Genomic DNA, 21,562 nt, shown 5'->3' on the forward strand with positions numbered 1-21,562 from the left:
TTTGTGTGGCTTGCAGGAGAGTCTCGCTTCAGGTTTCCACCTGAAACACAAAGGTGTTTTCTTACCTGATTTGTATTCATTCACACAATGAGTGGGCCTGCCTCTCTTGTTTCCAAGTAAGGAGAGTCCAGACAAGACTTTTGTTCGCCCTATCATCGGATATGTGCATGTTGCTTCCTCCAGTACAAGCCTTGGAGCTCAGCCACAGGCTTTGTCCTGGATGGATTTTTTCCTGTCCTTTTTCCTCTTCTTTGTTGCTCCGCTTATGTTCTAAGAAACCATTTCAGATAAGTGTTTGAGCACTGCAGTTTCTTTTTTTCCTTTTCCTGCCCTTTGGCTGCTATGTTATTTCAAGATTATCAAGCCATGTCACCCTAAAACTACCTCGTCAGAATCCAAAACCTACAAATTAGCTGTTGGAAGTGTTTCATTTCACAGGAGCCCGTTACAGTTCAGTCATTTCTGGGCCTATGTACCGTTGTCAAAACACTGATAATTCTGCCTGTGCGCAGGCACTGTACAGATTAATTTGTTTGATTTAGCTGATGTCAGTCAAACCCACGAAATTATAATGTAGTAAATATTTTCTCTTGTTTCAGGGTTTTTTCCTCACTGTGTCCCTGGAGTCGATCGTCAAGGTGGCAAGACACGCTTCCGATAAGAACAAAATTTTTTGCATGAACCTCTCGGCACCATTCATCAGCCAATTCTTTAAAGAGCCCTTGATGAAGGTTATGCCTTATGTCGACATCTTGTTCGGCAACGAGACGGTAAGTGAAACGAGACGTGCATTCAAGCCTCTTTAGGACAGATATTTCCAGCTTATTATATTTGTTTTTGCAAATTTTACAATTGAAATTGACAAATTCTTATATTTGGCTTTGAGACAAGCTGATTTAGCTGCTTTTCCCTCTTCCTTTCTTTTGATTGGCTGCACTTTGCAAACAAGAGATGTGAACAGCAGGTTTACAAGTGCACAGCTGCTGCTCCTGAATGAGATTTCCATAGTAAGGATGTCCCTCTTCTCTTTGACGTCATACATGGGGAGTATGTAGAGCAGTCTGAAGCCTGAGATTTCGGTTCACAGACGTTACCTGAATAAATGCTGACCTCATAAGGTGGCACTTTAGCCAGGTTTAATATGGTCACCATTGTAACAGTATGTATGACAGCTTGGATTACCTCCAAATCCTTCAATGTGACCTCAAATCAACAGCTAGGTGGCAATCAGATTTTCCAAAAGGACAATGATCCCAAACTGAAATGGATAAAGCAGGCTAACATTAACCATCTGGAATTGGCTTCCACACGCCTTGACCTCAACCCTATTGAAAATTTGTGGACTATGCTTAAAACTTAGGTCCAAACCAAGAAACCAACCAATTTAGAGGAACTTGAGCAGTGAAATATCTAGCCAGAATTAAGCCAGAAGCTTGTTGAGGGTCAGCAAAAGCATCTGGTTGAGGTTCAGTTTGCTAAGGAAGATTCAACCAAATATTAGTAGGGGTATATATTTGAGCCTGTATGTATAATTTTACCTTGTGCAACAATTTCTTGTTTTTTAGTCGATAAAATGTGAAATCATTCCGCTTTATGCATAGTCACGCTAACATTGCGCATTTAGCCTTTTTGTCTCACCACAGCGTGTGTCAGATTTAGTACAGTAGCATTGAATGAACAAAAACTGAAGCATAATACTCTTGATATAGATATTATACATAAACTACCTATGTTCTTAAACACTCAGATATGAAAGTGTGGAGATATCAATCATTTATTTACTTAAGCCTTTTTTTCTGCTTAAACAGTTTAGTGTTATTCAATGAACTATAACACCTGTTTATCGCACTTCTGTGTTTTCTCTCGCTGGGGGTTCGTCCTGTCTGAGTGCTTCATATGTCGCCATGTTTAAAGTAAAATCAAAGGGCTGTGTCCGACCTTTGATTCCACTTATTGCTCTCCTCAGTATCCATTTAACGTCTCACTTCTCGCTCACTATTAAGAGATGAATAAAACCGAGCGCGTTAATCAATCATCTCACTTGCGTCACCATTCCATCCCAGTTGATCTATCGATTTTTCTCCGCTTTGTGGAAGCGAGTAGGTGATTTGAGGTCAAGCTGTAGTCACAGAGTGTGCTGCTGCTGGGAAGTATCCTCTAACAGAGCAGACGAGCTTAACTCTGAGGACAAACTGCACCTTTGGGGGCAGGCGCAAAGCAGAGGGAAGTGGAGTGGATGTTCACTGGGCTGAACTTGCCTCCCCACTGCTAAAGTTACTAAACAGAGCCCCGTCTTCAGGTTAGAGATGGGGTCTGCAGACCGGGACAGAGCTGGAAGAAACTGCTCAGCATTTGAGGATTTATTGCCATTGCTGACTTCAGCTTTTTTCCCCTCTTTTCCATTCCCAACATAAGACCTCCCTTTTACATATGCACCTCTCTCTCTCTCTCTTGCTTCCTAATTGCTGTGAGGAACGATTCTGTCTCCTTAAACCGTGCTGTACATTTTGCAAGCGTTATGTATTTTCTAGTGGGTGGTACTGTAACTGTTTGTTTAAGAAGTTTGCTCACACCTCCAGTCATTACGATTTAATGACTCCGGATAATTGCAATGTATGTTTGTTGAAGTAGATTATCTTTCGGAGACTCTGTCAGGGCTCGCTTTCTGAAATTGAACCTGGCTAAGAACACCAAAATAAGAGTTTCAGTGAAAAGAAACAGAGGGCTGATTAACTGCTCAGCCGCCTCAAGCAGTGAGATCTTCAAGGGTCTGTATAGGACTAATGCCTGTCCAGAGTGTTTTGACTCCTTTTGGCTCCCCCACCCCCTCACCTCTGTATTGGCTGCTGGGAGGGGGGAATGACTGCTCATACAGTCGAGCCCCAGACCTCCCATTGTGCACAAGCCAGACAAGGTTGCCGGTCATGCAGTGGTGCATGGTGAGTGACAGGCAACAGAGCCGCCTCGCCCACGCTTGCCCCTTCCAGCCCCCCCGGCCGTCCTCTCGCCCCAGCTTCCACCCCCCAATGTGATGGATAACCCTCAGCCCGCGATGCTTTCATAACAAGTCAGTGACAGTCAGGATCATGCAGGCTGACTCCTATAGCCTTGCAGAATGTGCCATAAGGGAAGGCTAATGTGTCTGCTTGTCTCTGCCTTCCTCTCCCACACTTACTGAGTCACGATACAGAGCTAGTCTCACTTGGGGAAAAAAATGTTTAAAGCAGCTGTAAGATCTCATGTTTTGAAAATGACATGTAATAAATTTGAGCGAGATCGTTTTTGATTGCCACCTTATTTTTCCACGACTGGGAACTTATTTCAGCCAGATCACAACTCACGTTTAATCATTTTTAAATTCCCAAACAGTTTTGCAACACGGCAGACTTCAAAACATGTCAATAGCCTCTGTTTCTTCTCTTGTTTTGTTTTTTCTCTCCTGCCAGCTTCTGATGTTGAAATGTGTCTGTGTTTGAGTCTACCCTGGGTAATTCTGCTATAACTCGATCCTGCTGGTACTTGTTTTAAACCTGGCATCAGCAGGCCCTGCCTGCTCTATCGGCAGCCTCGTGCTTATATAACAGTCTTCCATCCATCCTGTAATTACTGCCTTTTTGGGGCATAGTGTAGTGTCTGTTCCTTCACTGCTGAGGGGAGGTGGAGGAGGAGGAGGAGGGGGGCAGTGCGGTTTCTGCGTTGGCAGGACCTCGGAGGTGGTGCCGGCAGAGGCGCATAGACATCAGACGCTACTTCTCTTAATTGGCAAACATGTCGTGTGATAACCTGGGAACAGCACCGGCCTAATTGAGTCCTCCTGTGCTGTCCTCCTCTGACTACCTGACATGGAACCCAGGGCATTACATTTCCCTCCATTTAATGGCCGCAGTTAATTAGGCCCGAATGAGGGAATCATTACCGCTGGAAAAACCACATGCCAGTGGATTCGCCGATAAAATTAGCCACAATTTGCTTTTGCTATTTGAGCATGAGAGATAAACCACACAATGGGGGGGGAGGGAGGACTGGACCATTACTGGTGGATTTGTTTTGTGGCATTTTAGGCATATCATAGACAAATGGAACGATTAATCAAGGCTGAATTATTCACCCTGACTGATATTTCTTTTAGCCAGGATTCACAGCTTTCTCAATTTAGATCAGTCCGTGTGCTTCGGCTTCTCTTTCCCCTGTCAGAATGTTTTAAAAATGCGCTTCCTTAATAAAACAGTGCTGCAGATGATGTGCTTAGTTTTTTGCCCCACAGCCAGTACCGAACAACCTCCTCACTTCTCAGCCATTAACATTATATACCACCCCCATACAGGAGCTCTGCATGCTTTCCATTGCTGTCCAATGCATTCTGCACCTCCACACTCAGAGGGAGCTTATTTATATGGGTCCCAGCCCCGTCTTCCAAACGAGAGACAGCCATTGTAATTGAATACTCAATAGGTGAGCCATTTAACAAAAGTGGAAATGGCGTTCGGCTATGTATTAATGTGCTTCGCCGAGGCAAAAGGAGCCATCATCATTTCAATGTTCAAGCTGTTTTAAAAGAGCATTTAGCCTGCCATCTCTCCAGGCCATGAGAGCAAAATGACACGGATTTCTTCCTCCTCTGTACTTTGTGCGAATGTTCCTCGCCTAATATTTTGTATGGTTATCTTGCTTATTTTCCCATCCATCCTTCAGCACCTCTCAGTGATCTAGGTGGAGGGATACAAGCAACTCCACAGAAGGTTATTGTCATGAAAAGCCCCTCAGGTCTTTTGGCTCTCAGCCCTATTTTTCTCCATCTACATGCATTGTGCGTATTTGTGTGTGCATGGGGTGGAAGGGGGGATCTCTAATGATTTTTCCAGGACAGACTAAAGTAGATGTACAAGTGTGTATGTGTATATATATATATATATATATATATATATATATATATATATATATATATATATTATTAGGGGTGCAACGATATTCGTATCGATATTGAACCGTTCGATACAGTGCTTTCGGTTCGGTACGCGTATGTATCGAACAATACAACATTTGTAATTTATTTTATCAACTTTCCCTCTGACGATGCTGTCTGTGTGGAGCGCTCAGTGAATCTGCGTTCGACTACTCCGCCTAGGCTGCACTGTCGAGCGCAGATCCACTGAGCGCTCAACACAGACAGCATAGTCAGAAGGAAGAGCGCAGGGCACCTCCCCCACCCTCATTTAGATCTGGCGTTTGGAATTATTTTGGTTTTCATGTGACGTATGACCCTGAAGGTAAGCGAGTCATGGACTAAAGTAAAACAGTATGTTGGATGTGCCATGCAATGCTCAATTACATGGGTGGGAACTAGTGTGTTAGCGCAGTTAGCTCGTTAACGTGTTGGCCGTCTAGCCCCACGCACGGGGCGATCGGCGGTAGCTCGTTAACGGAGATTTGCCATGTTGTGGTGTTAAGGTCATTTCAACGAGATTAACCTGAAAGCACTAGTGGGAACACAACGAATATGACTGCACATTTATGCCGACATCATCCTAGTGCAAAGACAAAAACAACAAGCATGCTACTAACTTTAGCCGAGTCATTTAGACAGCTGTTAGCACAGGATTCTCCTTATGCTGCTGAGAATATAGCCCAGAAGAAGCGGATAGTATAGCTTTTATTTTGGAAAGAGACATTTCTCTGTAATAAACTCTCTTTTCCAAAGATGCATGATTCCTCAATCAGATACAGGGCTTGCAATATCGCTAGCCTGACGTCCTGGGGCTAGCGATTTTTTCAGTCGGGCTACCAAAATCTATCTCTTCCCTGCCCGTCGGGCTATTGTAAGAAGGAAAAATATATGTCAATGCTTTTGCATTCTTTCAGAAATGTAGCTGGGTAATTATGTCATTGGCATCGGTGAGCCACTGTCAATATGTGACATATTGAAATCGCGTTTGAATTTGCGCTTGTTTTTTTGCTTTCACTTTGCAATCGTGCGAACTGTGTATAGAGAGCGACAGCACTGATCTGTGAGTGATGACAATTTGTGCACCAATTCCTCTGACATCGTCTTATTAATCGTTAGCTTACTATGCAAACATGACAAGTGAAATCTCCCACAGCTTAAACATGTGAGAGGTTGATCGCGCAGAGAATCGCTGAGCTAATGTGAGTCCGTGTGTAAAAGCAGCAGGATATATATTTCACTACGATGACCTGGATGACTGAGAACCTTCACAGACAGATATATATTTTAGTTCTGCTGAGCCAAATAAGACAGGTCAGGGTGAAGAAGTGACAGCCAAAGAAAAGCTTACCACAAAACGGAGAAGTTATGACAAATCAGAGTATAAGGCAAAAAGAAAGTGCAGCTTTATGGTTTCATGGACAAAATAATTTCTGTGGCTGCAATATGACGAGCTAAATAACCAGGGCTGCACATAAGTGGTCCGCAGGTGCGCATTCGCTGTCAAAATAAAAAACACGCACAAGGGTTAGGGTTAAATTTAAAAACTGTACTTTTGAATTAAAATATATATTTATAATTTTAATAAATGACTAATTAAAAAGGCATGAACATTTTTTTTGTATCGAAAAAATATCGAACCGTGACACCAAAGTATCGAACCGAACCGAACCGTGAATTTTGTGTATCGTTGCACCCCTAATATATATATATATATATATATATATATATATATATATATATATATATATATATATATATATATAGTGTGTGTGTGTGTGTGTCTGTCTGTCTGTCTGTCTGTCTGTCTGTCTGTCAATGTGTGAATGGAAAAAAAGGGTGGCAGAGGAGATACATGGGCAATACGGCGTCATTTCTTAACATCTCTCTAGATTCGTCATCTGGCTTTGTTTGTTTGATAGACTGCTTGGAAGCCTTATCTCTGTGGTGAGACCCGTGGCTGTTTATCACCTCAGTGACGTATGCGGGACTGTGGAAGTACGTGCTCTCTGCTGTCAGTATGTGTAGGTGATGGCAAGTTCACTAAAGGGCCCTTAGGGTATTGATGGGTGTTTTTTTTTGCACAAAAAAAGAGGAAAAAGAAAAAAAAGAATAGGAAAAAGAGTTTCCCCTTGACAGCTCACCCACAGCAGACTCGAGATGTGCTTCTCAACGGTAGCTTGGGGAAAATATGCCGTCTACTGCCTAAAACAAAGAGATGCGAGAGTCAGATTAGCGTGTTACTGAAACAGCTTTCCTTTTAGGCTCTTCTCTCTCTCCTCTCCTGTCAGAGCTGTCTGCAGAGAACGAGGGTGGTGGTGGTGGGGGGAGAACATGAGACATTAACCTCTATGTGTTTATTCACAAGGCCCCACAGGCCAACTGGGAGGATGAACACAGAACCATCTCTAAAGCCGGCGAAGCGGAACAATCACAATGTGTCATTGGAGGAAAAGACATGAAGTATTAGCTGCCGCTCTCCTTTGTGTCTTTCACAACTGAATTTTAATTTAATGTGCTATTTCTGTGATGAGTCACATGCCTTTCGTTCAGCGCCAGAGTACATTGACCCTCAGTGTGACGTACAGTCAGTGAGTTGTATGATGAGTCATAGCCGCATTAGCTGTGATGATTGGCTAAATGCAAAGGCTGCCTTGCTTTTATTTTTGCTCTTTTTACTTATTTCTTTTCTCTTTTTCTTTTCCTGAATACTACCTCATACATCCGCCCTCCCCAAGACCCAAGACAATTGAAATCAATTGTTTTCTTTTTCTTCTTCTTCTCTCACTACTATAATCACTATTACATGCAGCTGGGGATAAGAAATCACATTAAACATTCTTGGATTTAAAAAAAATATGTAAACGTTGGCACTGTTGAATTTCCTTAATTGTCGTGTGTACTTTGCTTTAATTGCATCAGTCATTTCCTCCTGAGTCTCATGTTTCATCAGGTTACATAAATGCTAGATGTTCATTTCACACTGACAGCGGATTAAAGTAGATCTTTTGTTTAATATAAATATATATATATATATATATATATATATATATATATATATATATATAACTGGTGATTTTCGATCAATTATCGCTGTGGATGTCATCAAAAATGGAGAATCTTTGTGTTCTCTGGAGTCCAGGGTGTAACCTGTCTCTCGTCCTCTGGGATAGTCTCCAGATGTAAAAGTGTGTGGATATGTTTCATTTTTTAGAAATGTCATGAATTGCTAGATAAGGACCCAAATGTAGAGACAAGAGACTGACTGAATAAAAGTTGATTTTATATGTCAGATGATGAAAAGTCCAAAATAAGAGAATAAGTAGAAGGAGTGAGGTTAAAAGAAGATGAGACAGCAGGGAAGACAGCACTATTTATACACATGAACGCAATTAGGAGATGTGGACACAGTAGCGTAACGCGACACAGGTGACAATAATCAAAGCCAGTCAAGCAGATGGGGGAAGTAAAACTAGAAACAAGACACTTGCGACAAGAAACTGTCAAAATAAAACAGGAACTAAGAACCAAAACTAATTGGAAAAATGCAGAAACATAAATTAACTTAACATAAGAGAGCTGAAACAGGAGGACCAAATGATGTTTTCAAGACGGGAAACACTGAGGGAAAAACACTCCTGAAACTAACACTGACCTATAACAAAAATTAAAGATTTAGAAAAAGCTCACTAAACAAGACTGTAACACAAAACCAGGGCTCTGTTACATGCAACAAACTGATAATAACCTTGACCAAGTGCACAGGCTTAAAGGTTAGGCATTTGTAATCAGACCCTAAAATCTCTATCTGCATCTTATAATGTAGATTGTTAAAAACTACAAAGTTGACTTCCACCTCTGTAAAAGTGTCTCTAACTACATAAATAATTCAAGCATGGCTCTATTTTTTTGGAATTTTACATCATATTGATCCACCGTCCTCTGGAATAAACGGAACGAAATAAAAAGGGGGAAAAAAGGAAGTTAAAAGAAACTGAATGGAATAGCCCGAAAGTAAATGCCAAAAGTATAACTGGAGCTTAAATCTCAGTGGTATAACAAACACTGCAGCAAAGGCGTGCATGAGGTGTATAGCCAACTTTACACTGGGAACCTCTGGATTAGATCATCATTAGGCAATCTGCCTGAATACAGTCATCCAGTTCAACAGCATGAAAGCACGAAAAAATGAACTGATGAGCATTTCAGATGTTTATCCGTTAGATATAAAAACATTTCTAACCCATTTGATTGCAACGTGAGCAGAATGAATCGCTAATGTCAGTTGTTCACAAATATTTATGCACTGAGGGTGAAGTTGAAAACCAAGAGCAAAGGTGTCTTTTACTGTTTGCGAACTAACTTTTCATTTGTAAGACGAAGAGGTTGGGAACTACTTTACTCAATCACAGAAAGTGTTGCTGCTGTTAAGCCATCAGTCGTCCTGTGTGTGCGCAGGCAGAGAGAGCCATTCGGTGCAGGAGAAGAAGAAGAAGAATGGTCTCACTGACATTCCTCTGTTTTTCCTGGCTGTCTGTTTGCGAGTCATGGTACTTTAGGAGCCAGCATGGCTCCACCAGAGGAGTCCGACTAACCACTGTAATTGTGCCGTGCCGTAGCCGCCTTCCCCAACCCTGGGACTGAACCATGAAATATTTGAAAATGCCGGGGTTAAGAGGGGGGTCGTTGGCAGTGCAATGTGAAATGTGAGACCATAGAGCATCTTTAACAAGGGGGCAGATAGAAAGCCCGCCAGCCAGCCAGTCGTGCAGCCAGGGCACACATTGGAGTTCTCTGAAGGAGAATAATTATGGATGTAAGAGGAGATATTGCGCTGGGAGCAGATCAATAGTGCCCACGTACTGCTAGTGCTGAGGTGAGTATATTTCTGTCGCAGAAGGAGAGAGTGCAGGATATCAGCTTGTTGCTATAGAGCGACTCACAGAACTTCGAACACCGGCGGGCTTCCCAGATGCCCTTACAATCCCGATGCCCGTCCTCCTCCCATATCACTGCTGCTTGGAGTTTGGCTGGTTGCTTCGCGCCCCCCCCCCCCCGCCATCTCCAATCCTCTTATCCACACAGAGTTGGCGGGAGGACTTGCCTTTGTCTACTCATGATTGTATTCCGACAGTCCAGACTATACTGTCATGGTTTCCAGTGTCGTTTGGAGGACTCCCCTATTCTCTGGATAAGAAACTGACAAAGGCAGAATCAACAAGCGTAATCTACTCACCCGTACTACCAAATTAATTAGTTGTTCCATGGACAATGAACCTGTGAGCTTATTTTAGAAACGAAAGCGTCCATTTGTTTCCACTTGAAGTGAATGAAAGGATTGTTTTCTCTAATTTACAGTCGTCATGCAACGTGCAAAGTATTTCCTTCTAGATGAGCCATGTGGTTCATTTGCTTTCCCTGCAACACGTATCGCATGGGATCTGTGCATACATGTAGCCTTATTGTTGAAGGGGGCCGTGCCTGCCGTGCAGATTTTGATCTGGAATATGGCCACATTGACAGATACCATATTGAATATCGTCTCAGTTTTTCTATGGCCAGTTTATTCAAAGATCTCATGTCCCCTGTGCGCACAAATGGTTTGAATTATTTTAAGAGGTTTTTTTCCTCCCTGGGTTTTTCATTGTCTGAGGCATGCAAGTCCCTCAAGAGCAGATCTTTGTTTCTCATTAGGAGGTAAATAGAGCAGGCCAAATGCTCGCATGTTTATTATACACAGGAGGGTATGGTCACTGTTCTCAACAGCTCACTGCAGGGGGAAAAAAAGCTGTTTGCTTTCTTGACCTTTGTCTGCACCGCCTGCAACCAAATGTCTGTTGAATTTACTGGATAATAAGCTGCGAAAAATTGATGGACTGAAAGGAAGTTGGTCTCAGCCTCATCAAAAGTTTTTCCTAAAACACATTTCAACAAAAAGTCATTTATCCAGACAGAAAAATCACCATTCAACATAACCACCATTCAAAGGTCATTATTTGAAGTGAAATTTCCACAGAATAAGACAGCGGCAAAACTATGAAATATGCAAGAGGAAAAACACCAGGATAACCATACTGGGTTGCACAAACATGATAGCAAATTTCCAACATAATAAAAGCAGTTAGCAGGGACCAAGAAGTAGGTTTTGAGGTTTTTGAGCAACATTTGTAACCATTCAGATGACATCTTTGGTTATTTCAGCAAGACAAAAGTCCAAATCAAGCCTCAAGTTTATGCTGCACCAGTTGATTGCAGAACTTTACTGAGAATTAGTACCAAGACAGATTTAGTCCAAGTCAAGCGTCAGGTCTATCATAGCAGATTTCAGGTATAATTTCTTGTCACTGAAGACTCTCAGGACCAGGTCCAGTTAGTCAAGACAAGTCTAAATGACATCTTAGGTAATTTTGCAGTTTTATTAATGTAGTGCCAGTCAGTGACCTCAAGGCACTTTATATTGTTTGGTAAAGCCCCTGCAATAATACAGAGAAAACCCCAACAATCAGATTATCCCCTATGATTAAGGACTTGGCAACAGTGGGAAGGAAAAACTCACCTTTAAGAGGAAGAAACCTCTGGCAGAACCAGGCTCAGTTGGGGTGAGACGAGCGAGACGGTTCAGGTGTTAAACTAAACTTCCTTCTCTTCTGAATTATGAAAAGAAGAAATAGTAAAATCATTTGGTGTTATCTTTGTATTGCTGTCACTTAAATGTAAGGTTTGTATTTACATTTTGCACAAGTTCCGTTTTTTTAATAAAGCAGATGTAAACAATAAAGAAAGTCAAAGAAAAATCTATTCAGTAGAAATCAGTAGGCAACCAAGTCATATTTCCAAGAAATACGCAAGTGTGTTTTCATCAGATTCTTAGGTTGTTACATTCTTGCCACATAAAAAAGAAATCTCACACACATTCTGTTTTAAGTTGGAATAATAAAGCAGAGGCACGAAGGTAAAGCACAAATACCTTAATATCTCATGAAATGAACAGCATTATTATGTCTTCATGTAGAATCACGTCACTGATTAAAAGAATAGGCTTTCAAGGCCTTCGGCAGCAGGTATTTAATTAGAGGGAACTTAAACTCCACGAATGCTAAACAATTCCTAACTCGCAGTTTTGCCCAAGCATATTATTTCTATCACTTAAATTGTAAGATAAATTGATGTATTGACCCTGAAAAAGGTGCCCCAAAGAACAGGAATCAAGATTGAAATTCGGTTGCTTTTATATGCGTATGAAATGGTAATCCTCTAAGTGTGGAAATTGCAAGTCCTGAAAAATTCAATCAAGTGGACCTTGAGCAAACAAACGTACACCAATAAAAGTTACTGGAGCAAAAGAAAAACTTTACTTAGGAAGACAAAAGCGAGTTGGGTTAGCAGATTTCACATTATAAAGGCAAGAATGGAGGTGCTGATTTAATTTGCTGGCTCACCTTTAGAGTCAAAGAGACATCATATCTATTGAGCCAAGATCGTTGTAAGCACGGAGATGAATCTTTATTTATTTAAAAGATATATATATTTTTTTTTTACATAGCACAGTATTACAAAGTTAGTGTAGAAATATGTAAAGTTTAGAGCACCATATTAAATTTACAGCAGGGACCAGTGATGAGCATACCAGAAGTATGGACAGATGTAGAAGAATATGGTGATCTATGAGTTTTAGCATTATCAGAGAAGCAACCAAAGAACCAAAGAAAAACAGCATCTTCCCCAGTATAGAGGCCTGCAAGGACAAAGAAAAAATACGAGGCAACACTAATATAGGATATACATGAATGCAGAGGAGAGAGCAAGACAGCAAAACACACTAAAGATTATGGAGCAAAAAGATACAGATCCAAAACATCTGGAATAATTCGCTAGAGAAAGCTAGAGGAGGCAGAGAGATCAGTATCAAGACAAGCTATGGTCCAGCAAAGAGAAAAAAAAACAAAAAGAGGACAGAAAAAAAATCGTGCTGTAATTTGAGTTCTTTGAGACTCACAAGGACCAAAGAAGTTGTTTAATAGCTGCTCTTTCTGAGCTAAAACATTTCATCCACTGTTTTTTCTTCATCCGCTTCCTCGAGAGATAACCGGTTTCTGGTAGTCTGACGTTGTGTACTGACCCCTTGTTTGAGTCCAGAGGTGAGATGTGTGATAGAGGCCCTCAGCGCTGATAAGGCCATCAGGCTGATAACTAACTCCCCCCAGCACAAAGCTACCACTGCTGCTGCCACTGCTTCCATTAGCCCCAGCAGATGCACTGAATGCCCATCTGGTCCCTCCTGCTCTATCTAAGGTTACATCCTATGTTCGGAGCTCCTTATGCAAACCCTGCTTTCCCTGCTGTGATTGCTATCAGAGAAGATATTTATGTAGTGCACATGTTTCTGATTGTTTAACCTTTGGACCTGTGCTGTAGGTGCTGTTTCCATCCCCATAGGCTTACTACCGCTCTCCTGCCCTTGTAGGTAGACCAAGAAAGATGGGAGCAGATGCTGTTGCTAGAGGTGTATAATGCACTGACAGGCGAGGGCACTGCTGAAATTGGACACATGAAAGCTTCAGTCTAACTGTGCACTTGCTTTTAGATTTAAAAAAAAAAAAACTCAGCTCAATGATTTTTGGTTATTTCCTTTATTCAGGCTATTTTATTCGTAAGAAATGTCAGATAAATTGGCTTATTATCGTGCCACCAGTGATGATAATTTTACCCTGTATTGTTCTTTAGCAGAACTTTGTCAGCTTAATTTCCAAAAACCAGAAAGAAAAAGAAGTCAAATTTCTAAGCACGGTTGCCCGACTCCAACCTATGTTGATGGGTACACCAGCAAAATCTCAGAAAACAACATAACCTGTTGAGAGACATATTTCACAATATTTTTTTAGAAAAATATGTATTACACCAGTGTAGAGTAAAACAAGGAGTAAAAAATCAGCTAAACTTGGAAAAAATCAAATCTAGTCTTTGTCAGTTTGGCCAAATTTGTCAATAAAAAAAGCATAAGCTCTGTGGTGCATATGTTTATTTGAGACTTAGCTGTCTTCATACCATAGATAATCTTGTAGACAGCAGATGGGAAAAAGGTTGTTTGTTTTTTTTAAAAATCAGTTTTGACAGGTGTTTCTGTGAGTCATGTTTTTTAATACGTGCTAAATGAAAAGTTGTTATTTTTCTAGAAGAACACAAACAGGTGGGATACTGCAAACATCGTTACAAATGATATTCTCAGAATTTTGTCCCAAGGTTGACATACAGGCGATAAAGGTGTCTCTCCTATACTTTAGGGAGAAAATCATCCTTTCCCCCACAATGTCCATCCATTGTTTAAGACTTGGAGGGTCTGGTCTATAGCATTTCTTTCTGATAACTTTTTTTTTTTTACCATCACTGAGCAATATTTACACAATGAGAAACATTCTCTTTAGATACACCCAAAGCACAATGGCATGACATGTACAGTGTAGGAATTTTATAACCTAGCATCTTTATTAGAGTTTCCCTTCCAAAGAGACAGACTATCTTGTAAATTTTAAGAGGTCTTGAGCAATAATTGCCAAGGTTTTCTGAAGTTCAAAGTTTTTATGTGGACATTGGCTACTTTTTCACTCCTTTTCATTTCAGTCCTTGTAGCTAAATGTTTTCAGTGGAATGTGTTTTTTTTTTGGTTCTATGAGCATAAAAAGGCACCTAACTCAATGGGAGCACCACTTTTAAAATTTTAGGGACCTTGTTACAAGCAGGCTGTAGCAAAAATACACGAGTTGTTCCCATTTCTTTAGTCGAAGTTATGAGAAAAGCTAAATATAACGTTTAACAGGCATAAAATAGCATTTTTACACCAACAAGGTGATTCCCAAAGAGCTGTTAGCGGAAAACTTGGCATATCTCGTCATGGTGAGGAGCATATCTTTAAAAGTTTTAGGAAACTGGACAACTATACTATATACCTGTACTACAGCAGATAAACAAAATCTCCATCAAAGTTCAGTTAATCCATCTACTGTTCACTAAAATGTCATCAGAAGTGGTCTCAGTGGAAGGGTGGCTGTCAAGAAGCCATTCTTAAGGAAGGGTTGAGTTATAAAAATTATTTAAGACCTGGACTGAAAGTTTAGTGGTAACAAGTCTGAAGGAGTGATGATTTCCAAAATGATAGTTTGAGGTCAAGAGAGACGTACAACAGTGAATGTGTACAGCCATCTGTAAAGCACGGTGGAGGTTCAGTCATGGTTTTGTGCTGCAGTTCATGCAGCGGTGTTGGAGATCTTGTCAAAACTGATGAAATTAGGAATGCAGAAAAGTACCGTCTAATTTTGATCCACCATAAAAAATATATATTTTGGAAATGGCTTCATTCCCGACCTCCCCAGGCCCAGACTTCAACATTATTGAAGCAGCGTGGGATCATTTTGACAGAGAACGGAACAAAAGGAAGCCAACATCCAAAGAAGAGCTTTGAATGTCCTTCTGGAAGCCTGGAGAACTATTCCTTAAGGTTACTTAAAATAATTGACCAGAAAGCTTGCCTAAGAGAGTTCAGGCTGTGCTGAAGAGTAAATGTGGTCTTACCAAATATTGACTGAATATTGCCTCTTATAGTGTCTTTCCATGATGTTTCTACATGTTTCAATGAATCACTCTACCTATTTCCAATTTTGCTAGCAAAACATAAAGAAATGAGGCGTGACTCAAACACATTTCAGAGTTTGAGAAAGCTCTTCTGTGGATTTGATTAAAGCAGTTGATGTAAGTTTGTCTATAAACATACACTGACTTGCAGATTAAAATCTGAGCGATTGCACTTGAATGTACGAAAATATCAAGGCGAAGATGAAACATGCCACTTAATGGCTCAGTAAAACTTGAAGTGAAATACCATCAGCTGCTGTTGAGTAAATTCCCAGAGGCAGTAAAAGCGACTCCAGGCTTTCTGGAGTGTGTTGTTCCTGCGTGTGTTTACCCCCATGTTTGTGGCATGTCATGCTTGAGCAGAATTGCTGCATTCTCCTGGGAGCTTCAGGAGGGCTCGGTACAGGTGATTTATTCATCCTAATCTGTCCCGCACAGTAGCAGGGCGCTGCCTTCTTTCCACCCAGCATGAGTGAGTTGCTATCAGCTTGCATGATCGTTTTAATAATCACCTGTGGTTGTTATCCGCCCGCATATCTTTGAGGTGGCAGCTTCCTGTTTGGCAGCACCTGGACTCGTGCTGAGGGCTGACATCCTGACATCCAGGAGGAGATATGTTTGTTACCCCGAGGCCACATCAAGGACACTGATGCTCCCCTCCGATGTCATCGTCTTGATTAGTTATTCAGTCTCCAACCCCCCCGCCCCACCCGCCCACCCACTGCCCTGTAATGTATACTGTAGTAATCTGACTGGAAACACTTGAGTTGAATGCCAGATGTTGTTTATACTGGGCATTTATGAAAGCTGTCTGACTCGCCTGAGTGATGTCTTACGCTGACATGTAGGGAATGACAAAAACACGCCATATGCCATTGTTATATACATATACTTATATCTGTGAGTAGTGATAAGTGGCTGAATTATTTGACGTGTTATAACCCAGTCATGCTCACTTTATTTTAAATGGTTTCTAAAGATCAGTCATTTCCAAATATCATTACAGGCGTGATCATTTCTACATATAGAAAACTGTTGTCTTCTTTATGGTTCCTTAAAACCTTAAGGTATTTGAAATGAGCCGCTATGTAGAGGAAGAAGAAAACAGAGGTTTTGGTGTGAAAAACTTGTCAGGGCTGCACCCAGGAATAAAAAACCACAACGTCAAATACAATTCAATTTCTGCCTCTGCATCGCTTGGGCTAACGGTCAAATAAATGCTTATTTTCTGAGTAGCCTGGGGGAGTTCGCTTTTCAGCTTATCAACTTTTATTAACCTTAGCACTGAGGTTTGCTCTTTGATTTAGATTCTTTAAAACACTGAAATTGGATTTTTTTTCCCTGACACACTCCTGCTGTGACATATGCTCGACAACTTGTTACACAGAGGAGAAAAAAACCTCACTACTTGCTTTGTTTTGTTTGGTGTTTTTTTTTCTACTGGGAATATTTTATCCTGGAAGCTAACGACTCAGACAGTTTTATTAATTTCTTTTCTCTTGGGTGTCCTTATACAGTGGGGCAAAAAAGTATTTAGTCAGCCACCGATTGTGCAAGTTCCCCCACCTAAAATGATGACAGAGGTCAGTAATTTGCACCAGAGGTACACTTCAACTGTGAGAGACAGAATGTGAAAAAAAAATCCATGAATCCACATGGTAGGATTTGTAAAGAATTTATTCGTAAATCAGGGTGGAAAATAAGTATTTGGTCAATAACAAAAATACAACTCAATACTTTGTAACATAACCTTTGTTGGCAATAACAGAGGTCAAACGTTTACTATAGGTCTTTACCAGGTTTGCACACACAGTAGCTGGTATTTTGGCCCATTCCTCCATGCAGATCTTCTCGAGAGCAGTGATGTTTTGGGGCTGTCGCCGAGCAACACGGACTTTCAACTCCCGCCACAGATTTTCTATGGGGTTGAGGTCTGGAGACTGGCTAGGCCACTCCAGGACTTTCAAATGCTTCTTACGGAGCCACTCCTTTGTTGCCCGGCGGTGTGTTTTGGATCATTGTCATGTTGGAAGACCCAGCCTCGTTTCATCTTCAAAGTTCTCACTGATGGAAGGAGGTTTTGGCTCAAAATCTCACGATACATGGCCCCATTCATTCTGTCCTTAACACGGATCAGTCGTCCTGTCCCCTTGGCAGAAAAACAGCCCCATAGCATGATGTTTCCACCCCCATGCTTCACAGTAGGTATGGTGTTCTTGGGATGCAACTCAGTATTCTTCTTCCTCCAAACACGACGAGTTGAGTTTATACCAAAAAGTTCTACTTTGGTTTCATCTGACCACATGACATTCTCCCAATCCTCTGCTGTATCATCCATGTGCTCTCTGGCAAACTTCAGACGGGCCTGGACATGCACTGGCTTCAGCAGCGGAACACGTCTGGCACTGCGGGATTTGATTCCCTGCCGTTGTAGTGTGTTACTGATGGTGACCTTTGTTACTTTGGTCCCAGCTCTCTGCAGGTCATTCACCAGGTCCCCCCGTGTGGTTCTGGGATCTTTGCTCACCGTTCTCATGATCATTTTGACCCCACGGGATGAGATCTTGCGTGGAGCCCCAGATCGAGGGAGATTATCAGTGGTCTTGTATGTCTTCCATTTTCTGATGATTGCTCCCACAGTTGATTTTTTTCACACCAAGCTGCTTGCCTATTGTAGATTCACTCTTCCCAGTCTGGTGCAGGTCTACAATACTTTTCCTGGTGTCCTTCGAAAGCTCTTTGGTCTTGGCCATGGCGGAGTTTGGAGTCTGACTGTTTGAGGCTGTGGACAGGTGTCTTTTATACAGATGATGAGTTCAAACAGGTGCCATTCATACAGGTAACGAGTGGGGGACAGAAAAGCTTCTTACAGAAGACGTTACAGGTCTGTGAGAGCCAGAGATTTTCCTTGTTTGAGGTGACCAAATACTTATTTTCCACCCTGATTTACCAATAAATTCTTTACAAATCCTACCATGTGGATTCATGGATTTTTTTTTTCACATTCTGTCTCTCACAGTTGAAGTGTACCTCTGGTGCAAATTACTGACCTCTGTCATCATTTTAAGTGGGGAACTTGCACAATCGGTGGCTGACTAAATACTTTTTTGCCCCACTGTATGTAGTGGTACTTTAACTGGCAATGCATTAAATGATTTGGATAGGATAGGAATTGAGAACCGGTTCCAAATTGTCCAATCTTTTGGAATCAAATTCATTATGAGGTCTAGCAACACCTGTAGTATACACGCTTAACTGCCAGTTTATTAGTTACAACTGCTGGTTAATGCAAATCAATTTTTCCACACATCCATTCTTAAAGAGAATCATCTGAAAAAGAGAAAATATCCAGGGAGCAAAAGTTCTTTGGGTGAAAATGTCTTTATGATGATCAAAGAAAAATATCCACACACGCAGTGAGCTGATAAGAAGGCAAAAGCAACTCAAGCAAATACTTGTTACAGCCAGGGCATGCAGAAGAGCATCTCTGAGCATCTCATGTCAATCCTTGAAGCTGATGGGCTAAAGCAGCAGAAGACTACAATGGGTTTATCTCGTATTTGCTGGGAACAGGGAATTATTTGCAAATAGTAACATTGCTTGGTCTGACAAGCCCCAGTTTGAGTTGGTAGGGTCAGAAATTGGTATAAACAACATTAAAGGATGGCTTGTATCAACAGTTTAGGTAGATGGTGGTGTAAAGATGTAGGGGATGTTTACTTGGCTCAGTTAGAACCCATTGGTACAAAGTAGGCACAGTTTAAAGAGTATGTTGCTGACCATGTCCATCTGTATGAACACAGTGTATTCACCTACTGATGGCTGCTTCCATGTCACAAAGCTCAGATCATCTCAAACTGATTTCTTGAAGATGATAAGTTCTTTATACTCAAGTGGCCTCCACATTCACTGGATATCAATCTAATAGAGCACCTCTTGGTTGTGGTGAAATAAGAGATTGGCATCGTGGATCTGCAGCAACTGTGTGTTGCTACCATGTCAATAATGACCAAAATCTCAGAGCATCTTTTTAGCACCAGTTCATCTGAAAAATTGATGCGGTATTGTTAAGGTGTGCATGATAAAGTGTTTGGTGAGTGAACAAACTTGGCCTTCATCAGGATCATCATAAACCATACTGTATACAACATTTATATTAAGATATGGACTGAGTAGAAAAAGAGAAATATGTATCAGTTACATTCGCACACAAATACAGAAAACGTGATTAATTCCATATTTGATCCATAAACTGGAGGAGGGAAATTACAGAGTGGAATTTGTTTTGCCCCCAGGTTTTTTATTGACGTGTACATTACTAAAAGGAACTTTAAATAAATAGAAATCTTCAAAAAAAAAAAAATACACTTATAAAAGTTTTTTTTGTTCTATTCAGAGAAACAAAGATGACTGTGGTGATTCTGAAAGCTTGTCTAGGCCTCTTTTTTTTACCCTAAAAGGTAAAATTGATCAGGAAACTCTAACGGAATAAAGAAAGAATAAAGTCTTAGGTTTCATTCATAATGGTGAACAAATGGAAAATTATTATTCAACTTTGCAGTTTCCTTCAGCACTTTTTTTTTCACTTATTATCTTTGTTCCCCAACCATCTACCCAAACCTACACGTTTTACACGTTGCTCCACAACTGAAAAAAATAACACCAGAGCCTATTTACAGCAACTATTTCATTAAATTAATGTAGCATCCCAAGAGCCAGACATTTCTACAATAAGCTGGTAGAGGCCAAAACTGAGCTAAAAGCAGAGGATTACATTCTTGTGGCCGATATATGATTCCAAATACTGGAAATTGTCCTCTGTCTATGGGCTATGTAAATAACTTACTTTTTTGCTAACAATATTGTTTGTAGTCATATGTTCATAGCTTGTTCACTTCCCCCAGGCGACAAAAGAAATTGCAGTTGACTGCAGGTTTCTCAGATTGAATGCAAAATCAGCAGTTTAACTTCATTAAAAGGAGGGAGGGGGAAAAATGTCTATACGATATAAATAACTTCACAGAAAATATGCAACATACAGCTTCTGCTCTGACTGTTTAAGGCCCGCTAGGCTCCTGTCACTTACAGTGTCATAAAAAAACAAAGTGTTAAACTTTGAAAACTGCCCTTTGCATGAAGTGTGTATTTCCTCTTTCATTTTGCTTGGCAAAGAAATTGTAGACTCCCGCCACCCCCCCGACGGGGCTCTGGATTATTAGCTTAAGCTCTCTAAAAATATCCCTTTGACTGTTTAAGCCTCTGACAGCAGCAACATCTCACACATTCTGATAGCTTTATACTAACTATGGCTGCAGAGGGCTCATGCACTCTGCCTGCTTTGTTATCTTTTACCTTGTTTGCCCGAAGAGGAGAAGGAGGAGAACATGCAAGCCCTGAGATCTGCAAGAGTCCTCTCTCTCTGTCTCTCTTTTTTGGAATCGGACTCGAAGGAGATCATGAAAGGCGAGCGTGCAATCACAGCAATCTCCGAACAAACGAGATGCCTTTTCTTTTCTCCCTCCTTTCTTTCGAGCACGAGAGGATTTCGCCCAGATGTCACTCCAAGCACTTGTCATTGCTGCAACAGCTGTAGAAGCACATGGGCCGTCATTTTAAAAACCGTCTACCACAACATCCCAAAACAGCACATGTCAACACGCGCAGCCTGAAACATAAGATTTTTGAATATTAACGCTATAAGCTCCTTAAGGAACAGTGGCTTTAATTGCCCATCGCTCCAGTTTTATTGGCTGTATGGGTAGTCTCGGTAATTGCATATTTACTGCCATGCAATATTTATCATAGCAGTATATTAGTTTTAGCCGAGCTTTACAGCGCAACATATTTTTGATGCTGGCATTCATAACAACTAGAAATGAATAAATTCTTAAAAGGGATTACACTGTACACATGTGGCTCATAGACATTGCTTCAATTATCTGTTCTTCTTACACCCACACTCTCTCGATAGGCTTTTCTCACAAATATTATAGC

The 21,562-nt window shown here is 41.0% G+C and overlaps 1 protein-coding gene across 7 annotated transcripts in view; it reads left to right on the top strand.

Moving 5' to 3' along the window:
* Nucleotides 1–21,562, top strand: part of LOC147323462 (adenosine kinase-like) — a 132,874-nt gene that overhangs the window by 87,737 nt on the left and 23,575 nt on the right. For all 7 annotated transcript variants that reach the window (XM_086303819.1, XM_086303820.1, XM_086303818.1 and 4 more), the window contains one exon: nucleotides 600–770. In XM_086303819.1, coding sequence (XP_086159945.1) covers nucleotides 600–770 — 171 coding nt within the window. The remainder of the gene's footprint in view (nucleotides 1–599; nucleotides 771–21,562) is intronic.

Source organism: Aulonocara sp. 'chitande type north' Nkhata Bay, linkage group LG8, assembly GCF_057382095.1.
Source record: "Aulonocara sp. 'chitande type north' Nkhata Bay isolate Kocher_YH1m ecotype deep benthic linkage group LG8, A_spYH_male_GT1.1, whole genome shotgun sequence".
NCBI classification, from domain to species: Eukaryota; Metazoa; Chordata; class Actinopteri; order Cichliformes; family Cichlidae; genus Aulonocara; species Aulonocara sp. 'chitande type north' Nkhata Bay.